Below are 18455 nucleotides of genomic sequence, written 5' to 3'. Positions count from 1 at the left end.
AGATTCCCAACATTGTCGGTAAATTAGGGCAATAATGATAATCATTTTGTTCCCGAAAGCTATTTCTAGCCATAAATAAATTTTTCTATTTGTATTCTCTGGATGAGTTTATGAGCAAAGAAACATATTTGATAATGATGCAAAATTTCTCTTATCGGGATAGAAATTTATTTGATAACAGCATAAAATTTCTACGGTTGTAGATCGCCGAATCTCAAAAAAATAATGAGAAGGATTTTTTATTTCTGTTCATGCCTTAGATGTAGAAAAGTGGAAAATTTATACGTCTTATTTCTGTTCCAAACCTATTTCTAATAGAAAAATCAAATTATCTTACCAAACGGATTTTTGTTTCAAATCTGTTGTCACGAACAAAAAAATAAAAATAAAGAAACAAAATAGTTATCATGCGCGCCCTTATCATTAGTTACTCAACCAACAAATTGTCACTTGCACGATTTTACCATCTCATCGTATCAGAAAATTGTGATGCACTGATTTTATTTATTTATTTATGTTCAGTGTTGCAAATGGAAAAAAGGAACATAGACATACTTCTAAAATGTATGGTTGTACTATTCTCAAGCATGAAATGACCCAAGCCATGCAGACTCAATCCTTGGAGACGCACCCATGAACATCTCTTTAGTCTGTATTGATATACCTGCAGTCTTTCCTAATTTCTCCATCATGTCCTGTAAGAGGATTGTTCTCGGACAACGTGAGCAAGGCCCTCGCAAACTGATCCTGGAAGTAGCCGTTGTCGGAGGCCATTTTCTCCACAAAGGGAGCGGTTGTCGGATATGAAGCCAATTGCTGATCTACTAGCAATAGTCCCATGTGAGTCAACAAGTGCTTGTAGTACATGTTGTCCAGCACCATCGGAGTCTCTTTGTCATTCCTCGCGTACCGCACTTTCTTTGGATCCGGGTCTGGCATCGGGCACCGGCCTTTTAGGTATTCGGCATAGTCCAGGTCTAAGGTTGGATCCACGGTCGGGTAGAGTCTATCGTATAGGTTGACACAATGAACTCGACCAACTGAATGAGCTCCTGATTCAGCGAATAAATGCCAATTAATAGGGGTGCATTAAAATTATAGGGGAAAATTTTTATCGCTGAAATTTTGGATTTTTGTGTGAAAGAGAGTACAAATATATAAAGATGGAATGAACCTTTTAATATATCATGATAGTTTAAAATCTTCAACACTACAGTTCACTTCGGCGTTGAGAACGATGAACAAGATGAACCCTAACCCATGTTACACCAAAGGAGATATATCGTTTGTGATACCATGATCCAATTAAATTAACCACACAAGGACAAGACATGTTCAATGACACATGCACTTGGTGAACTAGATCAAACACTTACCTAGGAGAGCGACTGTTCCTTCAACATCGATGCCAATAGACTCAAAACGAGAGAGCACCAGCACCATCGAATCGTTATGGTTAGGAATGAATTCTTCCACCACAGCCGCGTAACTTTCTCTACCATCTCTCCTTCCACTTCTCATTTCGATCCGTGGTCCTCCTAACTGTACAAACCAATGTATATATAACATAAATGTAGTATGGCAAATCAAGCTACTTTCACAAAGATTGATGATTCCTGAGTTCTGTAAGGGAACTGGGAAGCTTACGTGTAATCGGTTTTGAAATCATTTTCATGTAAAAGTTTCGAAAAGATTCATTCCTTTTACAGACTTCATGTTTTCACACAAGTGGTATAGAAAAATACGGCATGATAAGTGAAACACTTACAAGAACGATGCTATCTCTTGCCGAGAGAGCGACGATGTCGGCACAAGAAACCGTCGCGGGGCATTCCCTCTCAAGAGCCTCCTTGATTTTGGTCACATACTTGAAGTTCCTCATCCCGAAGCTCCTTGAAGATGCCTGCTCCGACACGATCCCGTTTCCATGCTTTGACTCTAGCAGAAGCGAGGCATCGCATGACTAGCGGTTTCCGCACAAGAGGTGAGAGACAGAGAGTCAAACATACATCAGTTCCATTGGACATCCAGAAGACACTAGATAATTTTCCATGTGTATCGATATACGTACTTGGACCATGCAGTCATGAAAGAGATTGCGAATCCAGGAGATAGCAGTATTGCCATGTTCATCATAGAGCTTGGCGACTTCTTGTTTGATGATTTCTTCTGCATTCGGACAGCTCTCGGCATAGTAATTCGATTGGAGTTCACCGTAACCTATGCACGTAATTAAAGAAGCGAATAAAAAAAAACATACATTTTCATTGGTGTGTGATACTCCCGCTAGCAGGATAGTAAGTATGACAAGATTGTCATTATTTCCGACCCACGATTTTTCATTTAATGAATACTTTATGCAAAACAAGCGGTAATGATTTGTGGATCTACAATCAGAAATTACTAACGATCTTGTCGGACCATCAATGAAGCATTTTCCAAAAACAAAAAAGCAAAAACTCGCTTCAATAGAAGGGATTTGGCTCATTATTTCATGGACATGACCTTTTTTCATAGTCACGCGGCGCATAAATGTTGACTTTTTTCTTGTGATTAAGATCGTTATTATTTGTAAAGGATTGCATTTTCTCCTTTTGTCTGTTAGGATATGAGCAATTCTCAATTAGTACTCCATGACCATTTACATCACCATCTTTTGTAATCCACAAGGAAACAATCGGGGGATCAGCTTCTAAGATCACATGGGTCCTATCAGACACCCGTAGTTTCATGTGCTAAAATTGACTTGTGCCGGCTGTACAATGTTTTTGGCAAAAAATTAAATTGGGGACATCATTTACTCGAGAGTTTCTAGGGTCAATTTTTTCGTTCAATCTCTGGTTGGAGGAAACTTCATCCAATCACGTCTCTAATTGGTGGGTCACAAGCATGGACATCACTCGCATTTAATTTTGATTAAGTTTGCATGAGGGTGATATCTATAATTTGTAACCCACCAATTAAAAGTATTGTTGGAGGGAGATATTGCCCTACGTTCTATGTACGGATCATGAAAGAATATTATATGTTACTTGATAATATTGGCAACATTTAATACTTTAGGGCTGCGTTTGGTCGTTCGTATAAAATTCGGGATAAGATATGTTTTATCCTATCCCATATTTAGTAGGTGTCCCGGATAGTATAATGTCGGATATAGAGAGGATATAACCCGGATAAAAAAATCCAAGGGAATGGAGTAGGATAAGGTCAGATAATATTTCTCTTATTCGTCATATAAAAGCTAATTTTTATAATGATGACAACTTTCTTGTCTCATTTGTTTCTATTTTCATTTTATTTATTTATTTTTTGCAAAGAGGTTTGAAAATCTAATAAAATGTGTATATTTTCGAGTTTTTTTGTGTATGAGAACGTTATTTTTATAGTAATAAGATCGGAATATTTCATGAGCATCATGTAGGAGTATAGATGTCCTTTACATTGATATACAGTTTCTATCAAATGCAAGATATAATAGGATATGAGAATATCCGACTTTAAATCCGCAGTTCACCAAATAGTGGATAGGATCCAATCCAATCCCGACTAGAAATTCCGATGACTAAACGCAGCCTAGGGGTCTTCCTCCTAAAATCCAATTCATTAAAACACGAGTGACAATAGAAATCAGATTACATGTGCCTAAGTTTAAGCACAAATCTAGTCCACTTTTAATATGTGATTGACTTGACCTAATGAATCAAGTCTGGGAGATACTAGCTTGACGTGAACAATAATTGAACGTGAACGGACCAACAACCAATAAGAAAAAAAGGTTTGTGTGTACCCGAGAGAAGCTGGAGGAGAAACAACAGAAGGACAAAGCTTGAACTGCAATGGCGGATGCTTCCGGTGGCCATTCTTGGCTCTGTCTTGTTCTGGTCGAAGTGATGCCAAATCTCTTGAAGCCTTTAAATAGAAAGGCCCTTAGTGCAGGGTGAAGCCGAGAGCTCCCTATCTAAAGCCACTATCTTTGACCTTCCTGTGCGATCACTACCCACGCGCGAGGCCGCCCCACCCAGCAGAGGAAAACCTAAAAAATTATCTAAAACCAAAGAGAGGATCAGTACAAATCCATTATGATGGTCACCATCATCATCATTTACAAGTGGAGTTGGAATTTGCCCAAACCTGGTTCAAAGAGAGCCCCATAGAATCTGTGTGAGATCCATCAGACAGTGAAGCGTGTACAAATCAATGTATACAGAGAATGCTTGTACTCGTATTGGCAACATGAGAAGCTTTTGGAGAGATGCACCTTGAATAATACTAGTGATTTTATGTACGGCTTATAAATCTCTTTCTTTCTTTCTATCTATCTATCTCTCTTTACAACTACAATCATTCTAAAATTCTTTCTTTCACGTCAGACTCTTTAGTAATTCCGGGCATGGAACCAGTCTACCTATCCCCCAAATCGGTCCCCGTTTTTACACCATCGAATCTGCATGGCATGTCCCTCATAAACCCCCTAACAAGAAACCCACAAATTACTTCTCTATCCTCTACTTTCTCTATCGTCTCATGTTTTTCAAGCTCTAGACGAAAGAAATAGAAAACCCCCGCTACATCGAGCCTGACACCAATGCCGCCATCCCCAGCATGAGGAGGGTTTGGCAGAGGACTGGATGGAGAGAGTGTGAGGTAGAAAGAAGGGGGAACGGAGATTGACGACTGTGATTTTATCTCTTATTCTACGCTTGATCGTCATGTGACGCAAATCCAGCCGTTGATAGGTGATGATAGAACTCATAAGTACTCCAAGCCCTAATATTCTATTCCTATATATCTATTATTTTATACAAAACGGAGCATTTAAATTTGGTTTGATACCTCAAAAGGATAATAACCGTATCGGAAGTAATAGATAATAAACACAAAATAATCTATAACAACGGCAACTTCCAAACATTCTACTTTCCCTTGTTATCATCACTAGTGTTGCCAACCATCGATGCAACCAAAATTAGACGTAACTTTTTAAATTTAAATTGGCCTCCCATGAGTGTCGCAAGAGAAAGATAACGGAGGATTTGACAACTTGAATTCCATCCATGCCACATGACAATAGTTTTCAATGGTGGGATTTTCTGTTTCAAATGTGGAGAACTACGTCGGCCTCCATGATCACAACTTAATGGAGTTTATTATGCTCCTGAAGAAACTCAGCTCAGAACCTCAGCCACAAAATTGCCGCTTACCCATTCAGGCGTATTGGTTTTGGCCCTAAAAACCAAGTCGATCTTCTACAAAATCATGCAGCTCCAACAAAAAACAAACGAAATTTAAAGAAAAATAACAAGGCACATCTATACGTGCGAGAAGATTCTAAGCTTATCAGTCGATGAAATCGTAGGACTCTATGATTCGTCAGAAAAAGGCATGATAGCTACTTTTTTTTCTGTATAATAGGATTATTAGTCATTCGTTGGATTTATTCGGGATATTTCCCGTTAAGTGATTTATATGAATCATTCATTTTTCTTTCATGGAGTTTCTCCATTATTCATATGGTTCCGTATTTAAAAAAACATAAAAATTATTTAAGCGCAATAACCGCGCCAAGTACTTTTTTACCCAAGGCTTTGCTACTTCAGGTCTTTTAACCGAAATGCATCAATCCGAAATAGTAGTACCCGCTCTCCAATCCCAATGGTTAATGATGCATGTAAGTATGATGATATTGAGCTATGCAGTTCTTTTATGTGGATCATTATTATCAGTATCTCTCTTAGTCATTACATTGCGAAAAGCCATAAGGATTTTTAGTAAAATTTTTATTTTACTAAAAATTCTTATGGCTTTTCGCAATGTAATGACTAAGAGAGAAAAGTCTCCTCCCTTTTCAGTGGCACGATCTTTGGCCCCGGAACCGAATCATTTCCTTGTATCTGAGAAGAACTTCTAGATTAATAGGAAGGAAGCTTCATTGGAACGAATCCTAATTTTTCTTCTATGATCGATCGATACAAACATCAACAACTCCGAATTGGATCAGTTTCTCCTCAACAAATAAGTGCTTGGGCCAAGAAAATCCTCCCTAATGGGGAGATAGTTTGCCTATACTTCTTGGTTTCAATAGGGCTCTTTACGAGCGTTATTTCTATCTACTATTATCTAAAAATAATTAAGTTATTAATGACTGGACAAAACCAAGAAATAACTCCTCACGTGCGAAATTATAGAAGATCCCCTTTATGATCAAACAATTCCATCAAATTGAGTATGATTGTATGTGTAATAGCATCTACTATACCAGGAATATCAATGAACCCGATTATTGCAATTGCTCGGGATAAAGATGCCCGAGTAACGGTTATTTTAGAATGTACCAACCGTGCTCGAAACGGTCTTAATAAGGAATCAAGGGGTCTTTCCGGATATATTACTCAAAAGAATAGACACAATACGCCTAGTCGATTGGAATTGAGAAAATTCGGTCGATATTGTTACAAACATACGATTCACGGGGAGATAAAGAAATAACTTGAATCAAGTGCCTGTGTGTATTGTTTCAAGCAAATGCGCACGCTCCTCTTTTTTTGGATAGAATAGACAAACCCCTTTTTTCTTTGGATATATTCGGGATGATAAAATTCATTTTGAAAAAATGGATGTATAAAAAAAGAATAGAATTAAGAATTTCAAATTATACCGAGGAAAGGACAAAGGAAAGTGAGAAAAAAAAAAGAGGAAGAAAAAAGAGAAGAATACAAAAGAGAAGAGATCATATTTCGTCGACCAATCCTTCCTAATTCACATCTTTGTTGAAAGAATTTCTTTTGTAATTCCTTACATAAGGATTCAAAAAATATCGGATCTCCGCCTACACAAGCAAATTGTTGATAAAACTCCAAAATGGCATTTTCTTTTGACCCCGTTTTTTTTTTTTTCTCTCTTTATCATTCAGGAAAGACAAGAAAATCTCGGGATAGCAAACATTCTCTAGAATTTCTCTTAGATACCGAAATGGCTCTTTAAAGAAAGGCTTTATTCACAGGAAACTTTGGAGAGGGTCGACCAGGTCAATCCATTTATCATCCCACCACTCACCCAAGCAAGCTCGGGAGTTCGGATGCTACGGATTAGCTGCTTGAAGCCTAATCGTCGATCACTTCCACCAAAGAGAAATTGTTTTTGTCCTTCTCGGGTTCCAGTCCAACCTTCTGCTGCTGCCCCCGGCCTCTACTTAATTTAAGACTTTCTAGCCTAGGCCATCTCTCGGGCTTACGGTTGTAAATCCGAGTTCTCGTTACTACCGAATCTGTAGAAAACTTTCAAATGAGAAAAGAAGACGAAAGGTATGGCGGAGTTCGATCAACTTCTTAGTCTTGGGGCTTGTCGGATTATCCTTTTTGATAGTTGCTTCAAGGTCAAAATGCGCATTTGAGGCCCTTTTTTACAGGGGTTCGGTTCCTCTTCCGGGTTCGGTTATGGATGCGAGGCTAGGTCCTTTTTGACTTTACTTCTTTGTTTGATGAATGGTCTGATTTGAGAGCTTCAAGGCAAGCTACTCGTTAGGCTCAGCCAGGACTTTGGGGGGGCGCTAGGGGTGAAGTTCTTGGTGACTCACATGGAGAAGGCACGTTTTGGAAGAACTCCTCTTCTCTTGATAGATTTTTGAGAAGCCAGCGACCTTGCAGACTTTGAATCACAGTAACTAGAAGTAATTTCTGTGAAAGAGAAGTATGGCGTTTTCCTACTGAACCTCTTATTAGCAGTTGTAAAGATAATATTAAACGAGACACAGTGAGTTTTACTTCTAATGTTTTGACTTTTTGGTAATTGTTGCAATGAACTCACACTTTAAACTTTTTATTAATTTGAAACAATTTGGAAACATTGTAACGTGGGCACGTAGAATTGCGAATATGGCTTTTCATCATAACTTTTCGAAGCTTAAAATTAAATATCTTTAGATTTTGAAAAAAAAAATAGATAGAGTTAAGAAGAAACTGAAAAAGAATCTTAAATTTGGAGGATTTTTTTTTTTTTTGCATAATTGCTATTGGAGGAAAATGAAGTATTCACGGGCGGGCTCTATCACTGATCGTATTGGTGTTCGTAATTTTGTGGACCGACCATTAATAGAATTTGGGCCTCTAAGACAATTTAATGATTGCTCCTCGTGGACCGGTTCGATCAATAGAAGCTTATTTGGGTGCAAACAAGCCCAAATTACATTAAGTTGGCCCATCTTCTGGCACGTAAGCTTGGATCCATAAGACACGCGCATCTAATGATAATCTTAAAGACAAAAACCAAAAATGCTATTCCTAAAAAACCCTCCACTTTAAGGTTCAATTCCAATTTTACCTTAAACTTTTTTTTTTTTTTTTTGTCTATAAGAACATCACGATTGTTCACTAGTCCCAAACTTGCCGTAAGTCCAAAAATCGTCACTGGTTTCAAGCAAAATTATCAATATCGGGAGGCCTTTATTGTTCAATATAAAGGTGAAGGTGTTGTGAAGATATATGTTTTGATAAATAAATTATGATTGGCCCCGATGCTGATAATTTTGAAGAAATTTGTGGTGATTTTTGGACACGAGGAAGATTTGAGACTCTAGTTTTTTTATTAAATTGAGACTATAGTGAAAGTTGATGATTTTTTTTTTCAAAAAGAAATTAGGGTAGTATTGAAATTAAACCTAAATTTAGTATTTTTTTTTTTAGGAAATTAAGCCTTTCCTTTTCTCCCTTTCCTCATTCTCACTTTCCGAACCTCAACTACAATTCTGTTTCTCTATTTTTCTATTTTTTCATTCCGAGAAATAGGTTTGGAATAGAAATCCGTTGGGTAACGCGATTTATTTTTTATTACGGGACATATTTTTGATTCGGAAATAGATTTGGAAGGGAAACCAAAAATAGAAAAAAGTTACTTTTTTGTTTATGGAACACAAAAAAAAAAAAAAAGAACTAAGTTCGGGCCATCCAAAATTTAAGGCACCACTCGTCAGGGCTTCTTCTTCTAAAGTGCATCGCAAAATATTTTTTCTCTCTGCCTAGCAAAAGTGCGACGCAGATCTCCATCTCTTGATCCCGTCGCCACCAACGACGGCTCGCTCTTGGTCTCTCTCTTTCGTTCATCCCGTCGTCTCACTCTTGGTCTCTCTCTTTTGAAGGTAAGCGACCTCTTCAGTCCTCTATGTTTTGCGCGCTTGCATAAACCGTTCATTTATCTTTGATTTGCTGGAGTTTTAATTAGAATTTTAGTGTCTTTGAGGATTAAGTGGTAGGTCACATCATAAATCTAGATCTTGGTTTCCTGCTAAGTGCTATATTAAGTTAGAAAAGCTGGAATTGTAGCATTATTTCCAATTAGAATGTCGGATACTTTGCTGTTGATTCCCCACAAAAGAATGAATTAATAGTTGTTATGCCAAATGCATCTACAGAGTTGTTGCATTTGGTGGATTCTGCAATCATAGGGAAGCTTGAGAGCTTAGAAAAGCTGAAAAATATTGCAAATAAAGTCAATAACTTATTGTTGCATTTAATATTGAAAAATTGCTAACGTCGTCCGCATACTACAGTCAATTACTTGACCAACAAATTGTCAATTGCACGATTTTACCATCTAATTCAATGGGAAAATAATGATGCACTGAAATTTGTTCTGTGTCTGCAAATGGTAAAAGGAACATAGACATACTTTTAAAATATATGTTTGTACTACTCTCAAGCATGAAAAGACCCTCTTTAGTCTTTATTAATATATCTGCAGTCCTTCCTAATTTCTCCATCATCTCCTGTAAGAGGATTGTTCTCCGACAACGTGAGCAAGGCCCTCGCAAACTGGTCCTGGAAGTAGCCGTTGTCGGAGGCCATTTTCTCCACAAAGGGAGCAGTTGTTGGATACGAAGCCAGCTGCTGATCTACTAGCAATAGTCCCTTGTCAGCCAGCAAGTGCTTGTAGTACATGTTGTCCAGCACCATGGGAGTCTCCCAGTCGTTCCTCGCGTACCGCACTTTCTTCAGATCCGGATCCGGCATTGGGCATCGGCCTTTTAGGTATTCAGCGTATACTGGGTCTAAGGTTGGATCCACGATCGGGTAGAGTCTATCATATAGGTTAATGCAATGAACTCGACCCACTGAATGAGCTCCTGATCAACGAATCAATGTCAATTAATAGGTTGCATAAAAAACTATAGGAGAAAAGTTGTCATTGAAAGTTTGAATTGACCACACTATGGACAAGACATGTTCAAAGACCCATGAAGTTGGTGAATTATATCAAACACTTACCTAGGAGAGCAACTGTTCCTTCAACATCAATACCAACAGACTCAAAACGAGAGAGCACCAACGCCATCGAATCGTTATGGTTAGGAAGGAATTCTTCCACCACACTGGCGTGACTTTTTCTGCTATCTCTCCTTCCACTTCTCATTCTAATGTGTGGTCCTCCTAACTGTACAAATCAATGTAAATATAAGACAAACATATATGTAGTATGTAAATCAAGTTACTTCACATGTGTTGGTAGGGAATTGGGAAGCTCATGGTAAAAGGTTTCAAGAAAGATTCGCTCCTTTTCCAGACTTCAATATTTTACACAAGTCGTGCAGAAAAAAAAAATTGCATAGAAGTGCACTATTGAAACACTTACAAGAACAACGCTCTCTCTCGCCGAGAGAGCGATGATGTCGGCGCAGGAGACTGTCGTGGGGCATTCCTTCTCAAGAGCCTCCTTGATTTTGGTCACGTACTTGAAGTTTCTCATCCCGAAGCTCCTCGAAGAAGCTTGCTCCGACACGATCCCGCTTCTGTGCTTCGCTACTAGAAGAAGTGAGGCGTCACAGGACTGCCGATTTCCTCACAAGTGGTCAGAGTCAAAGATTCGTACATCAGTTTCGTTTCATAGCCAGAAGACTACAGATAATTTAGCATGCTTCAACACTAATTTGATGACTACATATGCACATGTGTGTGTCTCCATGTAGATATACGTACTTTCACCATACAGTCATGGAAGAGAATGCGAATCCCGGGGATGGCGTTATTGTAATGTTCTTCGTAGAGCTTAATGACTTCTTGTTTGATGATTTCTTCTGCGTTCGGACAGCTTTCGGCATAGTAATTGAACTGGAGTTCACCGTAAGCTATGCATGTAATTAAAGATGCGAGAAAAAAGAGATTCTCGTTAGTGTGATAAAATTAAATGAAAAAAAAAAAACAAAGCAACAACTTGCTTCAATAGAAGGATTTTGGCTCATTATTACATGGACGGAAAATCGATCCACAAATGACCTTTTTCACTATTTTCTTGTGATTAACATCACCATCTTTTGTAATCCACAAGAAAACAATTGGGTGATCAGCTTCTAAAATAACATGGGTCCTATTTGATATCCCTATTTTCATTGCTAAAATTGACTTGTGCCAGCTCCGCCTAGTGTTCTTGAAAAAAACAAAAGAAAAAACTTCTTCCTTAAACGTAATTAATAGTATGTTTTTGGCAATAAAAACAAAACTGACACCAATTACTTGATAATTTATAGGGTCATGTTTTCGTCTGATTTATGATTGAAGGAAACTTCCTCCAATCGTGTCTCTGATGGGGGAGTCACAAGCATGGAGAACCCCCGCATGTAATTTTGATTGAGTTTGCATGTGGGTGATATCTATAATTTGTGACCCACCAATTAAGAAACATTGTCGGAGCATTGCCCTACTTTTTATGTATGGATCGTGAAAGAAGATGATCTATTGCTTGATGCTATTGGCAACATTTGTTCACTAAAAGACGAGTAATAAAAAAAAACCACATTACATATGCCTAAGTTTAAGCACATATCCAGTCCACTTTAATCAAACCACAGAGCGAATAAGGAGAAGGTTTGTGTGTACCCGAGAGAAGCTGGAGGAGAAATAACAAAAGGACAAAGCTTGAGCTGCAATGATGGAAGCTTCCGGTGGCCATTCTTTGGCTTTGTCTTGTTTTGGTCGAAGTGATGCAAAAATCTCTTTGACCTTTCTGCTATCACCACCCACACACGAGGAGAAATAACTCGTACTGCCAACATAAGAAGCTTTTGGAGCATTTGAATTTGGTATGATACCTCAAAAGGATAATAATCATCTCAGCATTCATTCTACTTAATCATAATTGAGACGTACATGCCACTTGAACCCTTAAGGTGATTTCAATGGAAGTAACAAGGTATGCTTGACGGGCCGAAACCATGGGTAATAAGGAGTCACATGGATAGATAAAGAAGGATTTGGCAACTTGAATTCCTTCCATGCCACATGACAACTATGGCTGCAATTTTCGATAGTAGAATTTTCTGTGTTAATGTGGAGAACTACGCCGGTGTCCGTGATCGCTACGTAATGGAGTTTATTATGCTCCCGAAGAAACTGAACTCAGATTCTCTGCCACAAAATTGCTGCTTACCAAATTAGCCATGTTGGTTTTAACCCTACAAACCATGTCAATGTTCTACACAATCATGTAACTCCAACAAAACAAAACGAAAGACTTAAGGATAAATAAAATAACAAGGCACATACGAGAGAGAGAGAGAGAGAGAGGTGAAGTTCTTGGTCACTTACATGGAGAAGGCACGTTTTGGGAAGAACTCTTGTTCTCTTGACCTTTCATGCTTTGAATCACAAGAACTAGAAGTAACTTTATATGAGCACATTATGATGCATTCCTACTCCAACTCTAATTAGTAGTTGCAAAGATAATATCCAAGGAGACGCGGTGACTTTTACCTTCTAACGTAAAACCACGATATATTTAATTCAAATTTCATAACTTTTCGAGACTTAAAATCATATTCGATCTTTAACTTTTGAAAAGACAAAAAAAAAGTAGCTAGAGGTAGGAAGTAACTGAAAAAGAATCACCCAAACAGGAATCTCTCTACCCAATTTTCAAATTGCGTCTTCCCTAATCCGTAACCTGCTAGGAGGAAACTTAAATTTGGTAGAGCTTTTTACATAGTTGCCCCAAGAGGAAAATGAAATATTCACAGGTGGGCTCTATCCGTGATCGTATTGGTGTTCGTAATTTTGTGGACCGACCTTTAATAAAAGTTGGGCCAGTAGGACAGCTTAATGATTGCAACTCGTGGACTGGCTCGATCAGCAGAAATTTATTTGGGTGTAAACAAGCCCAAAATTACATTAAATTGGCCCATCTTCTTGGCTCGTGGGCTTGAATCCATGAGACCCATCTAATAATACATGTTAAAGACAAAATCTAAAAATGCTATTTCCTGAAAAAACCCCAATTTTAGGTTTAATTCCAATTTTACCCTGAACCATTTTTTTTTTGTCAAAAAGAAAATCATCACCTTCCCAAGTCCAACAGTCGCCAGTAGTTTATTGTAAATTATCGATAATATTGGGAGGCCGTTGTTTGTTCCATGCGAAGATGCATGTTCTGATGATTAATCTCTAATTGGCCTGGTGTTGATAATTTCGAAGAAATTGGTGGGAGTGTTTAGACACAATGGAAGATTTGAGACTATAATGAGAGGTGTCAAAAAAAAAATTCAACAAAAAAAATTCGAGATAGTATTGGGATAAAATCTAAACTTCGATGACCACCACGATCACTAATGAGCCGCAAACACCCTCTCTCTCTCTCTCTCTCTCTCTCTCTCTCTCTCTCTCTCTCTCTCTCTCTCTCTCTCTCTCTCTCTCTCTCGAGGTGGCTATGAGGTGCCAACACAAAGCGATGGCGGCCGTGAGCGAGGCATCGCCATGGTGGGGCTAGCTCAGATTTATAGAGCAAAGGCGATAGGGTGAAAAGGTTTAGTCGATATACAGATTTTATTTGTTGTGAGGGGCGCTCATAAAAATGTACGATCCTATTGCTCCTCTTTGCGACTAAATCTCATGCTGAGTGAGCCAGAGTACTTACTAGGATAAACTAGCCGTTCGAATTTTGCTCCTTAATTTTTATCAAACGTTCCATTTAGTGCTTGATTTTTATTTTATTTTTTCAATTAGATCCCTGTACTGAATGATGTTTCATTTGAATTAGTCATTGCTTTACAAGAGTTAATGAAATTACTTGGCCTGACCATTACGCTGCTGCTAAATGTCACGCGAGCCTCCCACTTAGCTATGAAAAACCTCATAAATTTCCAATAGGAGGAATGACTGACTCTCAAAAATTAAGGCAAAGGAATTTGGGGAAAAAAGAAAATAGACAAAGAAAACCATTCCCAAAACTTGGGACGCTATGCCAGTGGTGTCACCAAGCAATTGATGAGGGTCCAAGGTTCAGCCTCATTCCCTTTAAAAGTATAAATTTTCAGTCGGATCTCATTTCTAGTTCAAATATATTTTGTCTTATTAAAAAAAAAATACCAACTTTAACTTTTATCCAACTTTTTTTTTAAAAAAAAAAAAGGCACAAACTTTAACTCAGATGTTAATTCTGCTGTTTACTTTTTGCTATTTCATTTTAAAAAAAAAACAACTATATGTTGGTAACCAAATCCAGCCCTCATCAAGTTCTAGTCCAATGATACGATTAAAGATTGGCCGTGTAATGTCGCAACCTAAAAATTTAACTTTTTAGGCTAATGGATTATTAAGCTGTTAAACTTTGTTCGGACTTTCTCAAGTCCATACCAATTCATGTCTTATGGTTCAATCATTTCACGTAAAAGATTTGTGTTAGGAGTCACCACTAATCTATATATGGTAGTCGATTAGTCACCTAAATAAAGCATTGGGAGAAATGTTTTATTCCTATGAACCAAAGATTATAAGTTCGGGGGCTTGGTTATGCTAGATTTATCCTAACACCCTTTCGGTACCATTAAAAAAAATATTAGGCAAACCGTCGCGCGGAACAAGCGATCGAACGATAAAATAGACAGAACAAGAAAATAAATCGAACACCGGATGTACGTGGTTCGGTCGTAGAGACCTACGTCCACGGGGAAAGCAGCAACGAATTCCACTATAGAACGAGCGATACACGGAGATTACGGAACCACACTCGAGTAACTCAAATACTCTCGGTGTTTCCCAAACCCCAATTACATCCAATAACGCACACAGTGTTTAGCCCCCAATTCCTAGCGATATAATCTCTCAATCTCGCAAAGGAATTAAAACACAAATTCTTACCTCAAGAATTTCTCGACTAGAACACAAGAATTATTGATGTAATTCCACGAAGAAACCCACGTCAAGCACTCGTCTTAAGAACAGCACTTCGAGACCCTTATTACGGCCAAGTTCACGAATGATATATATACCTCCAAGAAGGGACGTTCGTTGGCCGACTCAACATGGACTAGGATTAGGAAATCCATGTACACGGTCAACATCCAAAACTTGGACTTTCTTCTTTCTGCACGCAACTTTTTCAACAACAAGAAAGCAAATCTTATCTTTTCTTTTCTTCTTTAATTCTTTCATTGTCGTTATCTTCAAGGAGTCCACTGTGAACAAAATATGCACATAATTCGGTCAAAGTCAAAGATTGCACTTTCCCCTTTTCTCATCCTTTCACGTGAACACATATCCACCGGTGAATATATGCGCCAATCCTTTTTTTCGTTCTTTCACGTGCTGGAGCATCCACACAATACATCGTCGGATTTCGTTCGAACTCAAACTCGAGACATATATTTTAACAATCTCCACCTTGGCACGACGTTTGAGCCAAGTCTCAATTGCTTCGCCGATAATCCAAACATCATCACAACTACTCTCCCAACAGCCCCAATGGGCTCAACCGCCACAGACATCATCCAAGTCCAAGTTGCGCTTGAACTTCGCCATAACCGTGGACCTCATCAGAATACCAACTCCATATGCACCTTTAACTGCTCCATAAGGACATTCTGACACAAGCTCCTTAATTGCGAATAAAGCAAAACCATCGTTGCATCCATATATGTTAGGAGATCGAACACGTACCTTATCAATATCAGCGATTACAGAATCTGTTGGCTCTACTGGCTCCACCTCGCTACAAGCACCATCTATGTCGATTACTGCGCTAATATCCGCTACCTCAAGAGTTTCTGGTTGCAACTCCACCTCAAGTTGAACACCGTCTAGATCCGTATTAACACCGCCACAAACACTCATATCCTGAAGTACTGGAGACTCGTCAAAGATAACTTTTCTGCTGCGAACAGGTGAATTTATATTTGAGCACCACAACCGATAGCCTCGCTCACCTCGTGCATAGCCATGGAATATGCACCTTGCCCTCACATCGAGCTTACCATCACTTACTCGATAATAACACGGGCAACCAAACATTCTAAAAGTAGAATAATTAGCAACGTTACCTAACCACACTTCTTCGGGAGTCCGAAATCCGATCGCAATCGATGGAGATCTGTTCACCAGGTAGCTCACCATACTAAGCGCATCCGCTAGAACTCTTCTAGCCATACCAGCACTAGAGATTATTTTACGGGCTGTCTCTAGTAATGTTCTACTCATCAATTCTGCAAACTGTTGTGGTCTACCGGCACTAGTGCGGTGTTTCACTATGCCCTTTATCATGCAAAATTTATTTACCAGCTTCGAGCAGAACTCCATGCTACTGTCGGTTCGCACATGCTTGATCGACTTAGCGGTCTCCACCTCGATCAAAGCTCTCGATCGCGTGTTCCCGACAACAGCATCAAACTTGTGCTTCGGCACAGACACCAAGGTCTTTCTCGAGCATTCGTTAGACCCTCGAACGGATACCGATGTCTCCGGAGCGAAACCTATTAATGTTTGACCTTGAAGTTCATATAGGCTTCCATGCTTGATTTCTTTCATTATGACTAGGGCACCTCGAACAATCTTCAGAACTCCACCTTGTGAAGAATACCCGCATCCAACCGAATCTAGAGCACCCAAGGAAATTAAGTTCTTTTTCAATTTTGGAACATGTCTTACTCCAGTCAATGTCCTCACAATACCATCATGCATCCCGATTTTAACATCACCAACACCCACAACATCGTATTCAGCATTGTTCCCCAACCGCACTTTACTACTATCCGTGCACTAATAAGTAGCAAACCGGTTCTTATTTGGTATAGCATGAAAAGAACAACCAGAATCCATAATCCATCCGTCAAATGACGAATGCTCGATGACGGACAAGACCCTATCGACACCATTAGAATCATCGGCTACAGCTGCAACATCATCTGTAGATTCAACTCTAATTCCCTTACCCGTTTCGTTTTTCAGCTTTAAGCAATTCCTTCTAAGATGCCCTCTCTTGCCACAATTCCAACAGACAGCACCGCCAGTCCTAGACCGACTGCGTCTATTTGAGTTCATACTACTTCTACTACCACGAGTATCAATTCTTCCTCTATTTTCACCTACTAAAGCAGTAGATACATATTCGCGAGATTCTCTTCTACGGATATCCTCACTTAAAATCAAATCTCGAATACCATCAAACGTCAAACTTGTTGACCCGGAGGAATTACTAATAGTAGTAACAGTAGTATTCCAGCTATCGAGCAATGAGGATAATAGAATCAAAGCACATACCTCATCTTCAAAGTCAATATCAACTAAACTCAATTGACTAACGATCACATTGAATTCATTGATATGATTAGCAACAGACGCACCTTTGCTCATCTTCAAATTAAATAGACGTCGCATCAAATAGACCTTGTTGATCGCAGAGGGCTTCTCGTACATATCCGACGGGGCTTTCATCAAACCCGTAGTGGTCTTCTCTTTGACGATATTAAACGCGACGTTACGAGCCAACGTCAGCCGAATAACACCCAACGCTCGTCTATCCAACAGTTCCCAATCAGCCTGTTTCATCGTCTCTGGTTTCTCCCCGGATAGGGGCAAGTGCGGCTTCATCCGATATAGATAGTCTTCAATCTGCATCCTCCAGAAACCAAAGTCCTTCCCCTCAAATCTGTCGATTTTCACTTTTACTTCTTCCGTCGCCATCGATTCGCTTCAACTCGATAAACCTAGCTTTGATACCAATTGTCACGAGGAACAAGCGATCGAACGATAAAATAGACAGAACAAGAAAATAAATCGGACACCGGATGTACGTGGTTCGGTCGTAGAGACCTACGTCCACGGGGAGAGCAGCAACGAATTCCACTATAGAACGAGCGATACACGGAGATTACGGAACCACACTCGAGTAACTCAAACACTCTCAGTGTTTCCCAAACCCCAATTACATCCAATAACGCACACAGTGTTTAGCCCCCAATTCCTAGCGATATAATCTCTCAATCTCGCAAAGGAATTAAAACACAAATTCTTACCTTAAGAATTTCTCGACTAGAACACAAGAATTATTGATGTAATTCCACGAAGAAACCCACGTCAAGCACTCGTCTTAAGAAAGGCGCTTCGAGACCCTTATTACGGCCAAGTTCACGAATGATATATATACCTCCAAGAAGGGACGTTCGTTGGCCGACTCAACATGGACTAGGATTAGGAAATCCATGT

The 18455-nt window shown here is 39.1% G+C and overlaps 1 protein-coding gene across 3 annotated transcripts in view; it reads right to left on the bottom strand.

The window, feature by feature from the left end:
* Positions 1-522: 522 nt before the first annotated feature.
* The window catches only part of LOC115735175 (peroxidase 21-like), a 28217-nt gene continuing 10284 nt past the window's right edge, over positions 523-18455 (bottom strand). Inside the window, exons 1-5 of one of the 3 annotated variants that reach the window (XM_048271570.1) lie at positions 11865-11942; positions 2072-2220; positions 1769-1963; positions 1377-1542; positions 523-1052 (exon numbers count right to left, since the gene is read on the bottom strand). In XM_048271570.1, the coding sequence (XP_048127527.1) occupies positions 646-1052; positions 1377-1542; positions 1769-1963; positions 2072-2220; positions 11865-11937 (990 nt within the window). In that variant the 5' untranslated portion in view covers positions 11938-11942 and the 3' untranslated portion in view covers positions 523-645. Of the gene's footprint in view, positions 1053-1376; positions 1543-1768; positions 1964-2071; positions 2221-3790; positions 3864-11864; positions 11943-18455 lie in introns of those variants that run through there. The other 2 variants (XM_048271569.1, XM_030666297.2) reach the window with 2 other exon arrangements.

The sequence above is a fragment of the Rhodamnia argentea genome, chromosome 10 (genome assembly GCF_020921035.1).
Source record: "Rhodamnia argentea isolate NSW1041297 chromosome 10, ASM2092103v1, whole genome shotgun sequence".
NCBI lineage: Eukaryota > Viridiplantae > Streptophyta > Magnoliopsida > Myrtales > Myrtaceae > Rhodamnia > Rhodamnia argentea.
The sequence above is the reverse complement of the archived record's forward strand: the minus strand, read 5'-3'. Positions and strand labels throughout refer to the sequence as shown.